This window comes from Mustelus asterias, chromosome 18 (genome assembly GCF_964213995.1).
Source record: "Mustelus asterias chromosome 18, sMusAst1.hap1.1, whole genome shotgun sequence".
Classification (NCBI taxonomy): Eukaryota; Metazoa; Chordata; class Chondrichthyes; order Carcharhiniformes; family Triakidae; genus Mustelus; species Mustelus asterias.
The window spans coordinates 33,190,688-33,210,454 of record NC_135818.1 but is presented as its reverse complement, the minus strand read 5'-3'; the positions used below and the strand labels follow the sequence as shown (position 1 = coordinate 33,210,454).

The 19,767-nt window shown below is 42.7% G+C and overlaps 1 protein-coding gene across 3 annotated transcripts in view; it reads right to left on the bottom strand.

Moving 5' to 3' along the window:
- ap4s1 (adaptor related protein complex 4 subunit sigma 1) overlaps nucleotides 1–19,767 on the bottom strand; it is a 101,538-nt gene that overhangs the window by 61,215 nt on the left and 20,556 nt on the right. For all 3 annotated transcript variants that reach the window (XM_078233727.1, XM_078233725.1, XM_078233726.1), the window contains exon 2: nucleotides 17,857–18,054. In XM_078233727.1, the coding sequence (XP_078089853.1) occupies nucleotides 17,857–17,994 (138 nt within the window). In that variant the 5' untranslated portion in view covers nucleotides 17,995–18,054. The remainder of the gene's footprint in view (nucleotides 1–17,856; nucleotides 18,055–19,767) is intronic.

The following is a 19,767-nucleotide window of genomic DNA, read 5'->3' as shown; positions in this document are numbered from 1 at the left end:
CATGTGCTTTAACATTATAGATGCCAAAGTCCCTTAATCACATTTATACATACACCTCGTTACAAAGCAAAAACAATTTTTCATTTTGTTATGATACATTTAGCAATTTCTTGGAACAGGTATTTCCTTTTGTAAAACAGTGTGATAATTGGTGACTTGCGTCAATCCATTGTATCTTCAAGGTCTCCCTTCTTTCTAACATTTATTTTATGTTAGCTAGGTCTATTCTTTTATCAGTGACAAATCTCAAATCAAAGAACAAAAGAACAAAGAACAATACAGCACAGGAACAGGCCCTTCGGCCCTCCAAGCCTGCACCGATCCTGTGTTCCTAACTAGACCATCCGTTTGTATCCCTCTATTCCCAGTCTGTTCATGTGGCTATTTAGATAAGTCTTAAATGATCCTAGCGTGTCTGCCTCAATCACTTTGCTTGGTAGTGCATTCCAGGCCCCCACCACCCTCTGTGTAAAATACGTCCCCATGACATCTGTGTTGAACCTTGCCCCCCTTACCTTGAACTTGTGACCCCTTGTGTTTGTCATTTCTGACCTGGGAAAAAGCTTCCAACTGTTCACCCTATCTATGCCCTTCATAATTTTATAAACTTCTATTAGGTCGCCCCTCAACCTCGGTCTTTCCAGGGAGAACAACCCTAGTTTACTCAATCTCTCCTCAGACCTAATACCCTCCATACCAGGCAACATCCTGGTAAACCTTTTCTGCACTCTCTCCAAAGCCTCCACGTCCTTCTGGTAGTGTGGCGACCAGAACTGGACGCAGTATTCCAAATGTGGCCTAACCAACGTTCTATATAACTGCAACGTCATATGCCAACTTTTATACTCTATGCCCCGTCCAATAAAGGCAAGCATGCCATATGCCTTCTTCACCACCTTTTCCACCTGTGCTGCCACCTTTAAGGATCTGTGGACTTGCACACCAAGATCCCTCTGTGTGTCTATACTCCTGATGGTTCTGCCATTTATTGTATAGCTCCCACTTACATTAGATCTACCAAAATGCATCACTTCGCATTTATCTGGATTAAATTCCATCTGCCATTTCTGCGCCCAATGTTCCAGCCTATCTATATCCTGCTGTATTCTCTGACAATGTTCATCACTATCCGCAACTCCAGCAATCTTTGTGTCGTCCGCAAACTTACTGATCACACCAGCTACATCTTCCTCCAAATCATTTATATATATCACAAACAGCAGAGGTCCTAGTACAGAGCCCTGTGGAACACCACTAGTCACAGACCTCCAATCAGAAAAAGACCCCTCCACTGCTACCCTCTGTCTTCTATGGCCAAGCCAGTTCTGTACCCATCTAGCTCGTTCACCTTTGATCCAGTGAGATTTAACCTTTTGCACCAGCCTGCCATGAGGGACCTTGTCAAATGCTTTACTAAAATCCATGTAGATGACATCCACGGCCCTTCCCTCATCAATCATTTTCGTCACCTCCTCAAAAACTCAACCAAATTTGTGAGGCATGAACTCCCTCGTACAAAACCATGTTGTCTATCGCTAATGAGACTATTCAGTTCTAAATGTGTATAGATCCTATCTCTAAGAATCGTCTCCAACAATTTCCCTACCACAGACGTCAAGCTCAGTGGCCTATAATTACCCGGGTTATCCTTGCTACCCTTCTTAAATAACAGGACCACATTTGCTATCCTCCAATCCTCTGGGACCTCACCTGTGTCCAATGAAGAGACAAAGATTTCTGTTAGAGGCCCAGCAATTTCATCTTTTGTCTCTCTCAGTAATCTAGGACAGATGCCATCTGGCCCTGGGGATTTGTCTACCTTAATGCTTCCTAAAACACCTAACACTTCCTCCCTTGTAATTGCGATTTGTTCTAACAGGTATACACATCCCTCTGAGACACTACCAATCAACATGTCCCTCTCCTTTGTGAATACTGATGCAAAGTATTCATTTAGGATCTCACCTACTTCCTTGGGTTCTATCATCTGGTTCACCCTAGGCTAGAAACAGGAAACAGGAATATGCATTTCTTCAAATTTCTTTCATATTTTATTTGCTCTCAGAACCTGGCACTCAGCACCCACGTGTCATAACTAGCATCAGGTCTCGTCTGAGTGCTTAACCAGTTCAACTGGTGAAAGCAAGATCTTAAGTATACAAAGTGGACATATCCCCTCCAAAAATAAGAGTGGTACTGTCAAATCTAGGCCCCCCTGGTTGTCTAGAAGCTACCAAATAAACCTGTTGGACTTTAACCTGGTGTTGTTAAACTTCTTACTGTCTAGAAGAACACAGGGGAAAGTCAAACAGAAAAAGAAAATATACGATAGGCACAAAGAACTAATCACTGCAGATAGCCTAGATGAATATAGAAAGTGCAGTGATGAAGGAAAAAAGGAAATAGATAATCAAAGAGAAGCAATGAAAAAAAGTTTAGCAAGTTAAAGTAAACCCAAAAATGCTTTATCAATATATTAATGGTCAACGGTTAGTTAAGAAAAAGGTGGAACCTGTCAGAGATGAAGAAGGAAACTTGTGTGTAGATGCAGAGGCTGTGGGAAGGGTTTTAAATGAATATTTTGTCTCCGTGTTTACAAAGGAAAGGGATGATACAGGTATAGTCCAGGAGGAACACTGAGATATTAGACGAGATAATCAAAAAAAGAGAGGGAAAGCACTTGAAGGGTTGGAATCCTTGGAAGTTATAAATTGCCAGGGCCCAAAGGGCTGTTTCTGAGGCTGCTGAAGGAGGACAGGGGGAGATAGCAGATACTCGGAGGATGATTTTCCAATCCTCACTAGATACAGGGGAGGTACCGGAGGACTGGAAAAATGCAAATGCAGTTCCATTGTTTAAAAAGAGATCGAAGGAAATGCCAAACAATTATAGACCAATTAGTCTTAGATTAGTGGTGGGCCAATTAGTAGGATCAATCCTGTGAGATAGGATTAACTATCACAGAGAAAGGCATGGACCTGTCAAGGATGGTCAGCATGGATTTGTTAAAGAAAGATCTAGCTTTACAAACTTAATTGAATTCTTTGAGGAAGTGACAAGAAGGGTTGATAAAGGTAATGCAGTGGATGTTGTGTACATGGATTTTAGCAAGGTGTTTGACAAGGTCCCACATGGCAGATAAGTCAGTAAAGTAAAAGCCCATGAGATACAGGGCAATGTGGCAAATTGGATCAAAAGTTGGCCTAGTAATAGGAAACAAAGGGTAATGGTCGGTGGATGTCCTTGCGAATGGAAAGTTGTTTCAAGTGGTGTTCCACAGGGTTCTGAGTTGGGTCTCTTGCTGTTTGTATGATATATTTATGATTTGGACGTGAACGTGGGGGGCACAATTGGAAAATATGCAGACAACACAAAGATTGGCCAAGTAATGATAGTGTAGAGGAGAGTTATAATCTACAAAATGGCATTGATTGGTTGGTGGGATGGGCGGCAAAGTGGCAAATGGATTCTAACACAGAAAAGTGTGAGGTAATGCATTTAGGGAGGTCAAACAGTTATAGGGAATACAGAATAAATGGGAATATACTAAGAGGGGTAGGTGACGTGAGAGATCTTGGTGTACAAGTACACAGGTCCCTAAAGGCAGCAATTCAAGTAGACAAGGTTCTAAAGAAGGCATATGAAATTCCCTCCTTCATTGGCAGAAGTATTGAATGTAAAAGGATAAAATGTTGGAATTGTATAAAACACTGGTGAGGCCACAACTGGAGTATTGTTTGCAGTTCTGGTCACCTTAATGCAGGAAGGAGATAAATGCTCTGGAGAGAGTGCAGAGGAAGCTTACAAGAATGTTGCCAGGGCTAGAAAAGTGTAGCTATGAGGAGAGATTGAATAGGTTGGGGTTATTTTCCTTGGAACAAAGTAAGCTGAGAGGAGACTTGACAGAGGTGTACAAAATTGAGGGGAAGAGATAGAGTGGACAGGATAAAATTGCTTCCCTTGGTGGAGAATTCTGGAACCAGGGGACATAGGTTCAAGATAAGTTGCAGTAGATGTAGAGGGGACATGAGGAAGGACTTTTTTTATGCAGAAGGTGGTGGGTGTCTGGAATTCGCTGCCCAAGTTGGTGGTGAAGGCAGAGATTCTAAACTCTTTTAAAAAGTACCTGGATCTCTACCTTAAGTGCTGTAAGCTACATGGCTATGGGCCGGGTGCAGGAAGGTGGGATTAGAAGGGGCACCTGGGTGGCATCAGGCTGGCATGGACAAGATGGGCCGAGTGGCCTTCGTCTGTAACTTTTCTGTGGTTCTAACTGTCCAATCAAACTTCTCAATTGATCGATTTCTTCTTTTGATGCTGCTCCTCTTTCTGTGAAAATCTGGCCCAATGTATTGGGAGTTGCAGGCAGTGACTGGTAGGGTCCCGCAGGGATCAGTTCTTGGTCCCCAGCTATTCACAATATACATTAATGATTTGGACCAGGGAACCAAAAATAATATTTCCAAGCTTGCTGATGACATGAAACTTGGTGGAAATGTGAATGGTGAGGAGGAAGTTAAGACATGTCAAGGTGATTTAAACAAGTTGAAAAAGTGGGCAAAAGCAGTATGTGAATACATGTTAAGTTATCCACTTTAGGCCGAGAAAGAGAATGCCAGATTATTATTTAAATTGTGATAGATTAGAGAATGTTAACAGACAAAAGAACTTGGGTGTCCTAGTACACCAGTTGCTGAAAACGATCAAACAGTTAGGAAGGCAAATGATATGTTGGTCTTCATTGCAAGAGAATATGAGTACAGGAGCAAGGATTGGTACTGCAGCTGTATAGGGTCTTGGTGAGACCACACCTGGACAGTTATTCCGAAGACTGTGATGAGAGCTATGAAATTGATGTACAGTGCAGTTTTGGTCTCTCTCATCTAAGAAATGATATACTTGCCGTAGAGGGAGTGCAGCAAAGGTTAATCAGACTGATTGTTGGGATGGCAGGAATGTTGTACGAGGAGAGATTGCATTGACTGGCCTGGAATTTAGAAGAATGAAAGTCGATCTCATTGAAACATATACAATTCTGACATGGCTGGACAGAATGGATTCAGGGATTTTCTTTCCTCTGGCTGGAGGGTATAGAAGAAGGGGGGTCACAGTCTCAGGAAACAGGGTAGGACTGAGATGAGGAGAGGGTGATGAACCTATAGAATTCTCTATCATGAAAAACTGTGGAGGCCAAGTCACTGAATATATTTCATAGAAATCATAGAAACCCTACAGTACAGAAAGAGGCCATTGGGCCCATCGAGTCTGTACCGACCACAATCTCACCCAGGCACTACCCCATATTCCTACATATTTTACCCACTAATCCCTCTAACCTACACATCTCAGGACACTAAGGGGCAATTTTAGCACAGCCAATCAACTTAACCCGCACATCTTTGGACTGTGGGAGGAAACCGGAGCACCCGGAGGAAACCCACGCAGACACGAGGAAAATGTGCAAACTCCACACAGACAGTGACCCAAGCCGGGAATCGAACCCAGGTCCCTGGAGCTGTGAAGTAGCAGTAACCACTGTGCTACCGTGCCGCCTATTTAAGAAGGAGATAGGTAGATCTCTAAAGGTGTAAATGGATATGGGAAGAGCATGAAAGTATGGTGTTGAGATAGAGGAACAGCCACAATCATACTGAATGGTGGAGCAGGCTCAAAGGACCGAATGGCTTACTCTTGCTTCTTTTCTCTATGTTCCTTACTTAATGGGATGCGACTAACATTTTGTAGATAAGATTGCTGGTTCAATTTCACAGTATTTCACAGGGGAATTTCACAGTAACTTCATTGCAGTGTTAACGTAAGCCCTACTTGTGACTACTAAATAAACTTTACTTTACAATGTCATTCCTGATTTGTTCTGCTTAATGTTCTGCCAATTTGTTCTGCCAATGTATTAAAGGGCCCTGAAGCGTGGCATCCAATCTTGAACTCCTTCTTGATTTTACTGATCATCCATTGGTCAAATCATACAGAATCTCCCCACAGAAACTCATCCACATGCATGATAAAGATTTCTGCTAGTCTCTTCTTGTGCTACCAATAGAACATCGCAGGGTCTGCTTTTAATTGGAAGCAACCTGGTTTCAATAGGACTGATCCCAAAGAAAAATACTATACTCTTGACATATCATTCAATCCATTAACACATTTCTTTAATTTCCACAATTTTCCTTTTATATCGCAAGCTTCTTTAGGTCACTTTAAAAAAAACTTCCCTTTGAAATTGCTTACCCTGCAAAAACTGTTTTTATAATCTATCAATTTGCACTTCCATGCGGATGTTCCCAAAATGGCTAAAAAAGATCTTTAGGCTTACTTTCTCTCCAATAGAGGAATTCACTCTGATATCCTGATCCCCAAATCTTTCCTAAAAACACTGAGCTACAAGTCTAGCTTTAACCTTATATGTGCCGTCAGGGAACACTTTTTCGGTGCACATCCAACTGTGTGAAAAAGCTGGCCCTCTCTCCTGGTAATTCCATATATATTCCAAAATGTTTCAAACTTTCTTTTCATTTTGCTTCTTTTATCAGCTTATCTTCCAGTTTATTGGCAGCTATCTAAATTTCTCTATCATGAGGGCTTCTACTTCTAGAAACATTCCTAGTTTCTTCTGTAGTTATTTTTCTGGTCCAACTGCAACTTCTATTCACCCTTTTCTCACTTCCTGGACTGCTGCTACATGATCTTTCCTGCATGTGATCAGAGTCTTGTTCATCCTGCACATTTAACCAATATTTATATTTACCAGTGGCCCTTCCTGCTCTTCCTATGATGGTGGCATCCCTCCACACATTGGTTCCTTCTGTCATGTATGTTACCTTTGTGCCTACTTTGGGTTGTTGTCCTTCTGAATAAAGAGTCTTATTCTGCATTTCAGTCTTTGTTCATCATCAATCAATTCTTTATTTGCCACAGTTGGTTCCTCATGAATGCCCATTATGTACAGATGTGAAGTTCATGGCATTGCTTCACTTTCTATGTCTTGTTCAGAAACTGTAACGGTACAGTCAGTATCAACAGGTAGTATTGAGGAAGCAGGGGGGCTGCAGAAAGACTTGGACAGGTTAGGAGAGTGGGCAAAGAAGTGGCAGATGGAATACAATGTGGAAAAGTGTGAGGTTATGCACTTTGGAAGGAGGAATGAAGGCATAGACTATTTTCTAAATGGGAAAATGCTCAGGAAATCAGAAACACAAAGGGACCTTGTTCAAGATTCTCTTAAGGTTAACGTGCAGGTTCAGTCGGTAGTTAGGAAGGCAAATGCAATGTTGGCATTCATGTTGAGAGGGCTAGAATACAAGAGCAGGAATGTACTTCTGAGGCTGTATAAGGCTCTGGTCAGACCCCATTTGGAGTATTATGAGCCGTTTTTTGCCCCATATCTAAGGAAGGATGTGCTGGCCTTGGAAGGGGTCCAGAAGAGGTTCACAAGAATGATCCCTGGAATGAAGAGCTTGTCATATGAGGAACGGTTAAGGACTCTGGAAGTGTACTCGTTGGAGTTCAGAAGGCCGAGCGGGGGATCTTATCGAAACTTACAGGATACTGCGAGGCCTGGATAGAGTGGACGTGGAGAGAATGTTTCCACTAGTAGGAAAAACTAGAACCAGAGGGCACAACCTCAGGCTAAAGGGACGATCCTTTAAAACAGAGATGAGGAGGAATTTCTTCAGCCAGTGGTGAATCTGTGGAACTCTTTGCTGCAGAAGGCGGTGGAGGCCAGGTCATTGAGTGTGTTTAAGACAGAGATAGATAGGTTCTTGATTAATAAGGGGATCAGGGTTATGGGAAAAAGGCAGGAGAATGGGGATGAGAAAAATATCAGCCATGAGTGAATGGCGGAGCAGACTCGATGGGCCGAGTGGCCTAATTCTGCTCCTATGTCTTATGGTCTAATTAATCTTGAAGAATAAACCCCAACAATTTGATTCCCATGCACAGTTGCTATTTTTCCTTCACAAAAACAGAAAATGCTGGAAAATGTTTTTGTTTCAGATTCCAGCATCCACAGTAATTTTCCTTCACTGCCTATCATTTTGCCAGGGCCTTTCCATTCTTTCTGCCCTTTTCTTTTGTAATACACCAGGTCTCCCTGTCTAAACTGTATTCCTGATGAGCTTATGCAGTGCTGTAAGGCTCGCCGAATTTTCTCTGAAACTTCAACAGCGTTTCTGCTTGCATGCAGAGCATTCAGATGAGCAAAAAAAGTAGAACTAATGCTCGTCTCTTCTAGAGCAGTGGGAGCATCGGAAAGGCCAGAGCCAACTTAGCATTTCTGTTGTACACCAACTGGTATGAACTGTATCTCCAACAATTTGCAAGAGTTCTTTGCATGCACTGCCCATGCCAGCACTGTTTGCAATCTGGTTGATCAGCCAATATTTTACATAATGTTATCTATCACTGTACAGTTTCTCTCACACAGACCATTAGTGAATGAGCCCTAAGGCGCAGTGTGCATTAATTATGATGTTCAAATTTTCATGTCTCGAAATTCCTCATTGGCAATTCCCCACCATTAGCTGTCAGGAATTTTGCTGCTGTCCCTGATCCTGTTGCCACCCATTTCTCCATAGCCTTATTAATAATGTTTTATTTGTCCTGAAAATGTATTACAATAGGTAGGCTAAATCTGGTCGCCATAACTATAAAGGGCAGCAGAAAAATACCCCTATCTTTGTCCCATACTTTTAAGTCCTAGCGGCAAGTACACAACAGGACATGGTGGTGTCTTTCGATACTTTATACAAATTTTGCACGAAGCCATGATTTGTTTAATAAGGCCGTCATATTCTTTATCAAACATTCCAGCATCTGGCAGTAAATCCTTCAGTTTTTGAGGTCCCGGATGTGCAAACTGTCTATGCAACATCCAAATGATCTTCTTTCCGTCTACCAACTTCTTATTTCTAGAAGTTAACAAAACTTCCTGAATTCTAATGATGAGAAATTTCTGGCTTCCTTAATAGAACAAAGAACAAAGAACAATACAGCACAGGAACAGGCCCTTCGGCCCTCCAAGCCTGCGCCGCTCATGTGCCCACTAGACCATTCGTTTGCAACCCTCTATTCCCAGTCTGTTCATGTGGTTATCTAGATAAGTCTTAAACGATCCCAGCGTGTCCGCCTCAATCACCTTGCTTGGCAGTGCATTCCAGGCCCCCACCACACTCTGTGTAAAATACGTCCCCCTGACATCTGTGTTGAACCTTGCCCCCCTCACCTTGAACCCGTGACCCCTTGTGTTCATCACCTCCGAACTGGGAAAAAGCTTCCCACTGTTCACCCTATCTATGCCCTTCATAATTTTATACACCTCTATTAGGTCGCCCCACATCCTCCGTCTTTCCAGGGAGAACAACCCCAGTTTACCCAATCTCTCCTCATAGCTAAGACCCTCCATACCAGGCAACATCCTGGTAAACCTTTCCTGTACTCTCTCCAAAGCCTCCACGTCCTTCTGGTAGTGTGGCGACCAGAACTGGACGCAGTATTCCAAATGTGGCCTAACCAACGTTCTATACAGCTGCAGCATCATATGCTAACTTTTATATTCTATGCCCCGTCCAATAAAGGCAAGCATGCCATATGCCTTCTTCACTACCCTCTCCACCTGTGCTGCCACCTTTAAGGATCTGTGGATTTGTACATCCAGGTCCCTCTGTGTGTCTATACTCCTGATGGTTCTGCCATTTATTGTATAGCTCCCCCCTTACATTAGATCTACCAAAATGCATCACTTCGCATTTATCTGGATTAAATTCCATCTGCCATTTCTGCGCCCAATGTTCCAGCCTATCTATATCCTGCTGTATTCTCTGACAATGTTCATCACTATCCGCAACTCCAGCAATCTTTGTGTCGTCCGCAAACTTACTGATCACACCAGCTACATCTTCCTCCAAATCATTTATATATATCACAAACAGCAGAGGTCCCAGTACAGAGCCCTGCGGAACACCTATCTCTAAGAATCTTCTCCAACAATTTCCCTACCACAGACGTCAAGCTCAGTGGCCTATAATTACCCAGGTTATCCTTGCTACCCTTCTTAAATAACGGGACCACATTTGCTATCCTCCAATCCTCTGGGACTTCACCTGTGTCCAGCGAAGGGACAAAGATTTCTGTTAGAGGCCCAGTAATTTCATCTCTTGCCTCCCTGAGGAGTCTAGAATAGATGCCATCTGGCCCTGGGGATTTGTCTGTCTTAATGTTTCCTAAAAAACCTAACACTTCCTCCCTTGTAATTGAGATTTTTTCTAATGGGTCAACGCATGTCTCTGAGACACTACCAGTCAACATGTCCCTCTCCTTTGTGAATACTGATGCAAAGTATTCGTTTAGGATCTCTCCTATTTCCTTTAGTTCTAAGCATAATTCCCCTCCTTTGTCCCTGAGAGGTCCGATTCTTTCCCTAACAACCCTCTTGTTCCTAACGTATATATAAAATGCCTTAGAATTCTCCTTAATCCTGTCTGCCAAGGACATTTCGTGACCCCTTTTTGCCCTTCTAACTCCCTGTTTGAGTTCTTTTCTACTTTCTCTGTATTCCTCCAGTGCTCCATCTGTTTTTAGCTACCTGGACCTCATGTATGCATCTTTTTTCTTTTTGATTAGACCCACAAGTTCACAGGTCATCCACGGCTCCTGAATCCTACCTTTCCTATCCTTCCTCTTTACAGGTACATGCCTGTCCTGCAGACCTATCAACCGCTCCTTAAAAGACTCCCACATGCCAGATGTGGATTTACCCTCGAACAGCCTCTCCCAATCAATAGCCACCAAATCCTGCCTAATCCGGCTGTAGTTAGCCTTCCCCCAATTCAGCACCTTACCCATAGGACAACACTCATCTTTTTCCATTACTATCCTAAAGTTTACAGAATTGTGGTCACTATTTGCCACATGTACCCCTACTGAAACTTTGATGACCTGACCGGGCTCATTCCCCAGTACTAGGTCCAGTATAGCCCCTTCTCTAGTTGGAGTGTCAACATATTGTTCCAAAGAACCTTCCTGTACGCATTTTATAAATTCTTCCCCGTCCAGGCCCCCAGCCCTAAGCGATGTGAGGGAAATGAAAGTCTCCCACTACAACAACCCTATTTTTTCTGCACCTGTCCAGAATCTCCTTACATATCCGTTCCTCAACTTCCCGTGGGCTGTTGGGAGGCCTGTAGTATACCCCCAGCATAGTGACTGCACCCTTCCTGTTTCTGAGCTCCACCCATAGTGACTCGTTACCTGACCCTTCCAAATTGTCCACCCTCTGTACCGCTGTAATATGCTCCCTAACCAGCATTGCTACTCCCCCACCTCTCCTCACCCCTCCTCTGTCTCGCCTAAAACACTTATACCCCGGAATATTCAGCTGCCAGTCCTGTCCTTCTTTTAACCAAGTCTCCGTCATTGCAACCACATCCAAGTTCCGCGCAAGCATTAAGGCTCTAAGCTCGTCTGTCTTGCCCGTGACGCTCCTTGCATTGAAGCAGATGCACTCCAGACCTCCAGGCCCACTGAGGTCATCCTCCCCCAGAATGCTCTTCCTCTTCGATAGCCTTGTCTTGGCCCCAACCTCGTCCCCAGCCTCTATGCTTATTGACCGATTGTTCTGATCCCCACCCCCCTGCCACATTAGTTTAAACCCACCCGAACCACAGTAGCAAAACTCCCAGCTAGGATATTCGTGCCCCTCCAGTTTAGGTGTAACCCGTCCTTCTTGTATAGGCGCCATCCTCTCTTGAAGACTTCCCAGTGGTCCACGAATTTGAAACCCTCCCTCCTGCACCAGTTCTTTAGCCACATGTTCAGCTGCACAATCTCCCTGTTCCTAGCCTTAGTAGCACGTGGCACTGGGAGTAGTCCAGGGATCGCTACCCTAGAGGCCCTGCTTTTTAGCCTACTACCCAACTCCCTGAATTGCTCTCGCAGGACCTCCCTGCTCTTTCTGCCTACGTCATTTGCACCAATGTGGACAATGACGTCTGTCTGGTTACCCGCCCCTTTTAGGATGCTTCCTACCCGCTCAGAGACATCCAGGACCCCGGCACCAGGGAGGCAGACTACCATCCTGGAGTCTCGTTCATGCCCACAGAACTGCCTGTCTGTGCCTCTAACTATTGCATCCCCCACTACTATTGCTCTCCTAGTCCCCCTCTTTCCCTTCTGAGCCAGTGACCTGGTCACCGTGGCTTACCCCTGGAGGGTCATTCTCCCCCCGCCACAGTATTTTGGAGGGGGACAACCACAGGGGATCCCATCACTGACTGCTCTCCCCTGGCAGTAATGGCCTGACCTCGTAAAATATAGATCTACAATCTTCCCGAACATGACTGCTGTCATTCTTCATGTATAATGCCATCTGTGCATTCTTCATCAAAGACCTGCTTAACAGGAGAGGTTGTTGCTCGAAACCACATCTGTACTGATGAAAAGGCTGATCCTATCTATCCTGCAAGGGAGAACTACCCTTTTAGAAGACATTAGTGTATTGTCATAAGACCATAGGATGTAGGAGCAGAAATAGGCATTTCAACCCATCAAGTCTGCTCAGCCATTTAATCAGATCATGCCTGATCTATGATAATCCTCAACTCCACTTTCCAGACTTATCCCCTCCCTGGGTTCTCTTGCTGATTAGGAGTCTATCTATCTCAACCTTGAACAAACTTAACGAAACAGCCTCTATAGCCCACTGCAGTAATGAATCCCACAGATTCACTACCCTTAGAGAATAAATTCCTCCTCATCGCTATCTTAAATAGATGCCCCCTTACTCTGAGATTATGCCCTCTGGTCCTAGACTCTCCCACAGGGAGAAACAACTTCTCAACATCTACCCTGTTAAGCCCTTCGAGAATCCTATATGTTTCAACAAAGTCATCTCTCATTCTTTTAAACTCCAATAAGTGCGGGCCTAACTTACTCAACCTCTACTCATATCAAAATTCCATTAAGGGATTAACCTATTGAACCTTCTCTGGACTGCCTCCAATGCCAGTATATTTTTCCTTAGATAAGGGGATAAAGGGGATAAAAGGTTCTTTCTCAGAATGGCAACCGGTGACAAGTGGTGTCCCGCAGGGTTCAGTGTTGGGGCCACAGCTGTTCTCTTTATATATTAACGATCTAGATGACGGGACTGGGAGCATTCTGGCCAAGTTTGCCGATGATACAAAGATAGGTGGAGGGGCAGGTAGTATTGAGGAGGTGGGGAGGCTGCAGAAAGATTTAGACAGTTTAGGAGAGTGGTCCAAGAAGTGGCTGATGAAATTCAACGTGGGCAAGTGCGAGGTCGTACACTTTGGAAAAAAGAATAGAGGCATGGACTATTTTCTAAACGGTGACAAAATTCATAATGCTAAAGTGCAAAGGGACTTGGGAGTCCTAGTCCAGGATTCTCTAAAGGTAAACTTGCAGGTTGAGTCCGTAATTAAGAAAGCAAATGTAATGTTGTCATTTATCTCAAGAGGCTTGGAATACAAAAGCAGGGATGTACTTCTGAGGCTTTATAAAGCACTGGTTAGGCCCCATTTGGAGTACTGTGAGCAATTTTGGGCCCCACACCTCAGGAAGGACATACTGGCACTGGAGCGGGTCCAGCGGAGATTCACACGGATGATCCCAGGAATGGTAGGCCTGACATACGATGAACGTCTGAGGATCGTGGGATTATATTCATTGGAGTTTAGGAGGTTGAGGGGAGATCTGATAGAAACTTACAAGGTAATGAACGGCTTAGATAGGATGGACGTAGGGAAGTTGTTTCCATTAACAGGGGAGACTAGGACGCGGGGGCACAGCCTTAGAATAAAAGGGAGTCACTTTAGAACAGAGATGAGGAGAAATTTCTTCAGCCAGAGAGTGGTGGGTCTGTGGAATTCATTGCCACAGAGGGCTGTGGAGGCCGAGACGTTGAGCGTCTTCAAGACAGAAATTGATAAATTCTTGATTTCTCGAGGAATTAAGGGCTATGGGGAGAGAGCGGGTAAATGGAGTTGAAATCAACCATGATTGAATGGTGGAGTGGACTCGATGGGCCGAATGGCCTTACTTCCGCTCCTATGTCTTATGGTCTTATGGTCTTATGGGACCAAAACTGTTCACAGTATTCCAGGTGTGGTCTAACTAGTGTCTTATATAGTTTTAGCAAGACTTCCCTATTTTTAGACTAGATTCCCTCTGAAATAAAGTCCAATATTCCATTTGCCTTCCCTATAATCTGCTGAACTTGCATGTTAACCTTTGTGATTTACGCAGGAAAGTGCTGCAACTTTCCCCATTTAAATAATGTTAAGGCTCTTTATCCTTCCTGCCAAAGTGCATAACCTCACATTTTCCTACATTGTATTCCATCTGTCAAGGTTTTGCCCACTTACTTAACCTGTCTATATTCCTCCACAGACTCTTTATGTCATCCTCACCACTTGAATACATTCACTCCCCTCGTCAAAATCATTAATATATATTGTAAATAACTATGGCTCCAGCACTGATCCCTGTGGCACTCCACTAGTTACAGGTTGCCAATCTGAAATTAGCCCTCTAATCGCAACTCTGTCTTCTATTAGTTAGCCAATCTTCTCTTCATGCTAATACCCAACATGCCCAACACCATGGGCTCTTATCTTATTAAATGTTTTTTTGGAAATCCAAGTATATTACTCTGTCTCCATTTCCGGCAATAGACTATCGGCCAATATCCATTACAAGCCCTCTGACTCCCATAGCTATCTGGATTATAGCTCTTCACACCCCACATCCTGTAAGGACTCCATCCCTTTCTCTCAGCTCCTTCGCCTCTGTCGCATTTGTTCCGATGATGCCACTTTCCAAAGAAGTGCTTCTAATATGTGCTCCTTTTTCCTCAACCATGGATTCCCATCTACAGTTGTCGACAGGGCCCTCAACAGCATGCAGTCCACCTCCCGCCACGACCCTCCCCTCCTCTCCTCCCTGCCAGAACAAGGATAGAGTCCCCCTTATTCTCACATTTCACCCCACCAGCCTGCGCATGCAAAGCATAATCCTCTGCCATTTTTGCCAACTCCAGCGTGATGCCGCCACCAAACACATCTTCCCTTCACTCCCTCTGTCAGCATTCTGCAGAGACCGTTCCCTCCGTGATAACCTAGTCCACTCCTCCTCTATACCCAACACCTCTCCCGTCACTCATGGCACCTTCCCATGCAATCGCAGAAGGTGTAACACCTTCTCCTTTACCTCTTCCATGCTTATTATCCAAGATCCAAATCACTCATTCCAGGTTAAGCAGCATTCCACTTGCATCTCTTTCAATTTGGTGTATTGCATTCGCTGCTCCCAATGTGGTCTCCTTCATATCGGATAGACCAAGCTTAGACTGGGTGATCACTTTGCTGAGCACCTTCAGTTTGTGTCCAATCAGGACCCTGACCTTCCGGTTGCTTGCCATTTTAACACAAGATCTTGCTCCCATGCCCATATGTCTGTCCTTGGCCTGCTGCAATGTTCCAGTGAAGCTCAATGCAAACTGGAGGAACAGCATCTCATCTTCTGGCTAGGCACTTTACAGCCTTCTGGTCTCAACATCAAATTCAACAACTTCAGATGATTAGCTCTACCCTACCTCGACCCCTTTGTTTTCGTTTTATTTAATTTTTACTGTTCTCTACCTTTTATTTCTTTATTGTCTTTCTTCATTTCTCTTCTCCCTCTACTCTTTCCACCTGCTTTATCCCCCTTTCCTTATGTTTTCTCCCCCTTTTCTATATTTTACCTCCCCCCTCCACACACACACCCCTTCATTTGTCACAGCTTACCCTCTGATTTTGGCTTCTCTGCCGTTTGGCCATTCACACCCTTTATTCTCTCTATGGACTGCCATCAGCAGTCTTTTCCCCTGGTTTCTGTGATGATGATTCATCTTTCATTCCTTCACCCTGCAGTATAAATATCTTCCACTTTCTATGCCTTTTAGCTTTGACAAAGGGTCACCTGGATTCGAAACATCAGCTCTTTTCTCTCCTTACAGATGCTGCCAGACCTGCTGAGATTTTCCAGCATTTTCTCTTTTAGTTTCAGATTCCAGCATCCGCGTACTTTGCTTTTATATTACTTTATTATTTTAAACATCTTAGAATGCAACCCATCAAGTTCAGAGCACCTATTGGCCATTAGATTCCCAAGTACTTTTATTTCCTCCCCCATTTTGCCCCTTGATTTTTAATACCTAGTATCATCTCCAAACTTGAAGCAAGTAGAACTTTTATATTCCTTAACCTTCCACTGATCTGCCTCATAAGGAGACTCCAGATAGCAGTTAACCCAGTCCACCCCACACACTGTGGAAGTGCAGTCATTATCTAAATCTGCATAGTTGAATGAATCAGCCATCAAAATATTCATTACTGGATTCAAAATTTCAGTGACCAACACAATTCTTTCACGGCTGACCTCATCATCATTTTCAGCCACAGAATTATCTGCTTAATGCGTTATTTCAAGAACTTGATTTTTTTTTGCTGTGGGCAATGCATTGCATAATGATATTTAGAATCACACCGATAACATTGATTAACCATTCACCGTGTATTTCTTAGGTTTAAATGTCTGTGATTGCTATCCCAAGGCCACTTTTTGCCTTAACTCTCAAATTGGTTACAAGTATGGCCATCTTCAGACTGTTTATCAATAACCCCATCTTTGTACTGGAATCTGCATCTAATGTTTTGTTCACCTCAAAACTTGACCACCATTGAATCTCCCGTCGTTTGCTTTATCGCAGAGTTGCCTGCATTCAATAGGAAAATTGCTGGAAATGACTATCTTCTCAAAAATTATTTTAGGGCAGCAGACATTTGGTCTAAATAGAGTTTTTACTTCAGAATTGAATGCCTGTCAATACTAAAAGTCTGTTGACATGAGAAATGCATGCACAATCAAGTAACTTAAATGCCGATACGGATGTCAAGTTCAAACTTCTTTAGTCTCTTGTACCATCTGTCAAAGTCCATGATATATTCCTGATCAGCTGTTTTCTTAAATCTGTCACAGGCTGACCAAGCTTCATACTTTTCCAATAAACCATCTTTTTACATAATTCATCCAAAAACTGTCATAGAAGGTCCGGTCCCTCTTCATTATCCAAATCATTCATGTTGCATTCTGAATACACTTTACTCCTAATTTTACTCTTTGCTGGTGATAAGAAAGCAAAGCTATACTGTGCTTCTTTTAGTAATGAAGCAACCTGTGTCCGCATCTCAACTTCAGTTTTCCATTACTCATATGGCTCAACTTCCAAGAAAATTGGTCAATAATCAAAGCCTGATATTTTGCATCTTTCTTCTGCCATCTTATAACTTAAATTTGTCAGTAACAGTTTAGTTCTTTTCCTTCAGAGGGCAGAGACAAAAACCTTCTTTTGCAGCAACCAATCGTCAAGGATTAATGTTCATCCTTTGCTACAATATTAATTTCAATAATAGTATATGTTGGAGGAATAAAACAGCAGCTTATCTTTTAACTTTGACAAGTTTATTCTCCAAACAGCTCAGCAAAATTACAATCTCTTTATGGTTCCCACACCCAACTGTTGCACCTGTCTCGATTTATACTTTTGATCCAATGCTCACCACATATCCTTAGCAATTCAATTGTCTTAAGAAAGTAATTGTCAAAGATACAATTGATAAGACATTGACATATTACCCTTAGACTCTGTGTCCTCCTCACAATTTTCTTCCCTATTTTTGTATTGTCAGCAAAGTAAACAATTATATTTTTAACAAAGATTCATCCATGATACCAATACACATTCATTGACTTTTAATAAAGTGTTAGGGCTTTTACCTGGTCCTTTGTTCGTGGGAGGCAATTCTTAATGATATCAGCTTCCAACAGTGTTCTTTTGTGGATTTTCATCGGTTCATAATACCTAGAGAGTCTTATTTGCCCTTGTTTGTTCACCAAGAGGAAAAACTTAATCATATTATTAACTTCTGAACCAAGTCAAATGGAATTCCTCTTTATGTTTCTTTCACAGCATTTCTGAAAAAAGCAATAAAAGATTATAGTTTATTAAATTTATCCTCAGATTTAGAAACAAACCTCAGCTTTAAAAACAAGGGGTTGGATTATATGGTTTCCAGTGAGGTTAAGGGAGGGAGAACAGGAAGTGCATAGCCCACTTGTTCCACTCCCACCGGTTCAGCACATTATATCTTCATAATTTTCTTTCCTATTTTTTTATTTGTCAGCAAAATATTTTAACAAAGATTCATTCATGATACCAATACATGTCCACTAACTTTTGAATAAAGTGTTGGGGCTTTTACCTGGTCCCTTGTTTATGGGAGGCAGGTTAGCCTTGGCTGGTTGGTGGAATGCCAGCCAATTAGCATTCTGAAGGGGGGCGCCATGCCCAATCAGCGCGTAGGGCAGGATGAACAGTGACAAAAAGGTTAGGTCATGAACCAGAAATTGGTTCTGGACACCAAATTAAAACTCCCTGCCTTCTCATTCTCTCCTTAATTGTTATGTCAACCTATAAAAATTGGACAATTATAGTCTACTAACAGCCTAACACCACCACTTCAGCCACAGACCCTGTTGCTAAATTTAGCCATTGTTCCGTTTTTAGGCCTTTTCACTCACTCTTGTGTCATCTCCTCATACCTGGCATAACTCACTCCTCATGATTCCACGCCCCCCCACCCCCCGAGTGACTAGCAAAAATGAAATGGGCAATGAAAAGTTGCAGTCAATTGACCTCCTAACAAGTTCAACAGCTTGTTGCGACTGGCAGGGTGGGTTGACCTAACAAGTTTGTTGAAATAAACTTATTTTAAATTTAAAAATAAACTATTAAAACTACTGCTAAAGATACATAATCATTTATCTTTGCTGCAATTCTTTCTGATATATAATGTAAATAGGAAAAATTCAACTCAGTAACTAACCGGGGTTAGCGTCAATCCACGTGTCTATGGAACTGCAATTTTGTTCTCTGCTTTTTTGCTGCAACTCCTCAAGAACAATAATGTTTTTATGGCAGAAACAAACTTTTATCAGATACAAAGCTAACTTTGAAGGTTACAGAAGGTTTTAGTTAAGTTAGTAGCATGATAACATATTGTGATGGAGTCCTGTGATACTGTCATAGAGATATAGCCCTTACTCCTGCCCCTGCAGTTTTACAGCTCAGAGTTGGGTGGCGGCCAGGTAACTCTCCACAACTGACAGAAATGTTGAATGGTGAACTGATCTCACACGATAAGAAAACAAAGAACATCCTTGGTACAGACTGGTTACTCTGTTTTCTTGGAGACAGAAATTGAACAGCCAGGAAACCAGCAGTGTCTGAAAATGTGGGCAGAGGCAAGTGGATGCATGCTCTCATGGCAGGATATTAAATCCTTGAAGAATAGAAACCTTATCTGATAAACAGTTGGTAATATTTTTCTATTACATTTATGCTACAGTAATCTGATACAAAACAAATTGCCTAAATAATACTCTCAATATCAGGTTGAAATCCAAAAACGAAAACAGCAGATATTGCCATACCTGTCCTTACACATTTCCTGAGTAAAACATGTGACTACTATGTGAAATAGGACTTCAGTCACCATGATATCCATTATATCAAGGACAAAGATTCCTAGGAACGGTCCAGGGAAACAATTTGAATCAGACTGAAACATAATGTTACCATGACCACAAATACATTTCATTAAGCTTGATCATTGCTGGAACAAAGTG